At 36.6% G+C, this 3,082-nt stretch overlaps 1 protein-coding gene across 1 annotated transcript; it reads right to left on the reverse strand.

Moving 5' to 3' along the window:
- Positions 1–580: 580 nt before the first annotated feature.
- On the reverse strand, positions 581–2,174 carry LOC110444439 (troponin C, skeletal muscle-like; the record flags this gene model as incomplete). The annotated part of the gene is made up of 2 exons (XM_021488817.1): positions 581–835; positions 2,031–2,174. Coding segments are annotated over 2 exons (399 nt in total), but the record flags the coding sequence as incomplete, so codon positions are not given.
- Positions 2,175–3,082: the final 908 nt, after the last annotated feature.

Raw genomic sequence — 3,082 nt, forward strand, 5'->3', positions numbered from 1 at the left:
AGTAAGCTTACCAGGACTGAGGTATCTCTACAGTAAGCTAACCAGGCTTGATCCACTTTAAAGTAAGCTAACCAGGCTCGAGGTATCTCTACAGTAAGCTTACCAGACTTTAAGTATCTTTAAGTAAGCTAACTAGGCTATAGGTATCTATTAAGAAAGATAATTAGGCCTGATGTATCTAACATGGCCTGAGATATCTATCAAGTAAGCTAACTAGGCTTGAGGTATCTCTACATTAAGCTAACCAGGCTTGATGTATCTCTAAAGTAAGCTAATCTGGTCTGAGGTATCTCTAAAGTAAGCTTACCAGGCCTGAGGTATCTCTAAAATAAGCTAACCAGGCTTGAGGTATCTCTTAAATAAGCTAACTTGGCTATAGGTATCTCTAAATCCAGATAAAGCTAACTAGGCTAGAGGTATCTCTCAAGTAAGCTAAACAGGCCTGAGGTATCTCTAAAGAAAGCTAACTAGGCTTGAGGTATCTCAAAAGTAAGCTTACATTTCCACTTTGTCAGTACACATTAAATTAATATGGCCCAAATACACATACATTTGGCAGAATTCATTTAATGACTTTTACCTTCTAGATCAATCTTGCCGTTATTATCGGTGTCCACAACTTTGAAGAACTTGTCGACGTCCTCTTTACTGAATTTTTCACCTGATTCGCCTTTAATGGCGGCGTTAAGTACGGAACTAAATTGCCTCTTGTCTAGGTAGCCTCTCCGGCGCCGATCGAATTTTCGGAATGCCTGAGCCACGTTGTCCCGTTCCTCGTCCTGGTCAATTTTCCACATTAAACTCTTAAACTCGTCATAATCGATTGTTCCTGATTCTGTAAAAGAAATAAGTGAAATTTAGCTGTACGTGTTATTGTAATAGAAGCCCAAAAGTTTCAGTGTGCCGACTTACTGTAAAATTGGTAATTTTCGCGTGCAGAAATGTTTGCTGTGTGACTCTTTAACTTGATCGTGTCGTCTATCGTATTTATCGTCTATCAAAAGATTAACTTCCCACACGGACTCAAAAACAGAATAACAACTAATTTTGAGGAAATCACACAAGAGCGACCTGGCAGAGTGCCTGAACCGTTTATATATTATATGTTTTAAAAACAATGTTCAGCGTGGTGCAACTTCGACACCCTACATCAAAGCCTGTCAATTTTACCGTTACGCTGTTGCGGGATTCTTCTGATATACACCAAATGATCACACTAATCTTCGTCGTCTCATCCACAATTTGGTTTTGTTTTGTTTAACGTCCTATAAACCACTAAGATCATTTAAGGACGCTCATCCACAAGGTGCAACCTGAACCTTCGATTTTGTCATTACAGATTTAAGGGGTGCAGAAAGCATAAGTGAGCTTAACCCCTGGAGTATCGAGGATGGTTGAAATGAGTGTTTCTGATGTATCAGATACACTGGTCAAAGATTGTGATGCCTAGTAGGGAGGGGTGAGGTTTCAGGGTTATTTGCTATTGAAATTGATGTGATAGTATGCGTACTGCCGAGTAAATCTGTTGTTTCACACACAATGACTACTGACAGACATGAGGCAAAAAAGTTATGTTTCATGTACCCCGACCGATCCTAGTTTTACCTTCCGACACTAACAATTTTCTCTCACTTGCATGCTATCAAACGTCCCGTTTGAACACGCAAAAAAACACACAACGTAAGCGTCTATATAACACCTCTGTATATCATAAGCAGGTATCAGAACCAAATTTAAATCCCATATTATTATTTAAGGGACCTAAAAATATAATAAAAATGAATGCAATTGGTCTTAATTATTCTATATCTATATTTGGTTATATTGGTAATTTTTTTAAATTAGCCCCCACTCAAGGTAAAGAAAAACAAAATATAATGAAAATAAATCATGACAGACCAACCCTTTTGTCAGTCATTTTACCTGAAACATACATACGTTTTGTTGGCCTAACTTGTTCAATGATATTTTGAAGGATCGACAATCTTCTTTTAACTGAATATACAACAACTGATATTAAATATCCTTACCATCGATATCGAGGTCTTTCATTGTCTGTTTTATATCTTCCTCCGTCGGATTCATATCAAACATATGATATCCTTTCATTATCTCCTCCTCTGTTAGCTGACCGTCCCCGTCAATGTCAAACATTTGAAAGATTGCTTTACATTCTGCAACACATAAGTACATAAAGAACGTCAACAAAACCGTTATTCGAACTCAAAATCGATAAAACTAGGGCAAAATATGATTATTATTTTTTTATATGAAGAACTTTGAAAAAGTACACGGAGAATGAGACCAGATGTACCGGAAGAGCATCGTCTTCTGCTTCATCGACACCGCCTGACATGTAAATTTACGTAAAAACTTATAATGGCACGTCCTCAAATAAGAAACTAGGGAAGTGAGGAAAAAAGGTTTTCATAAGTGTTACATAGTATTTTACGTTATGATAAGTATATAAAATCATTCTGCTATATAATGACATTATTTAAATTATCACATTGCTCGACTTGTTTGTAGCGCCAACTTCAAGAACAAAAATCGAAACTTATCAATAAGATTATAAACAATACCATCATTCCGCTATGTGATGATATTATTTCGATTAGCTGTAGCGCCAACTACAAGAATAAAATCACCTAGAGGATTTTTACTCACTGGTCTTGTTTTATACAAGCCTATATGATTGTAACATGCATTCCAGCTGATAAGATGTCAACCAAATATCCCGTTTGATATAAGCATATAAGACTGCCATATTCTCGGCGTACTAGATACACGCGTATAATATTGAAAAATACCTGTCTTTTTACATGAACCCCACCCCCCAAGAGAATACCTAGGTGTCATCAAAACCTTAATTCGAACTCAAAATCGATAAAACCAAAGCAAAAAATAAACAAAGGAAAGATTTACATGGAAACCATTGAAAAAAACAGGGATAATAAGACCTGGGCCCGTATTCATGAAGCCGTTCTCATTCTGCAGCATGGAATTTGTGCGCTCAAGCCTAATTTCTTGTTCTGGTTTATAACTCAATATATAAATCTTATTTTGTCAATGATTTGGAAAC

The sequence above is a fragment of the Mizuhopecten yessoensis genome, unplaced genomic scaffold (genome assembly GCF_002113885.1).
Source record: "Mizuhopecten yessoensis strain PY_sf001 unplaced genomic scaffold, ASM211388v2 hete_36123386, whole genome shotgun sequence".
Classification (NCBI taxonomy): Eukaryota; Metazoa; Mollusca; class Bivalvia; order Pectinida; family Pectinidae; genus Mizuhopecten; species Mizuhopecten yessoensis.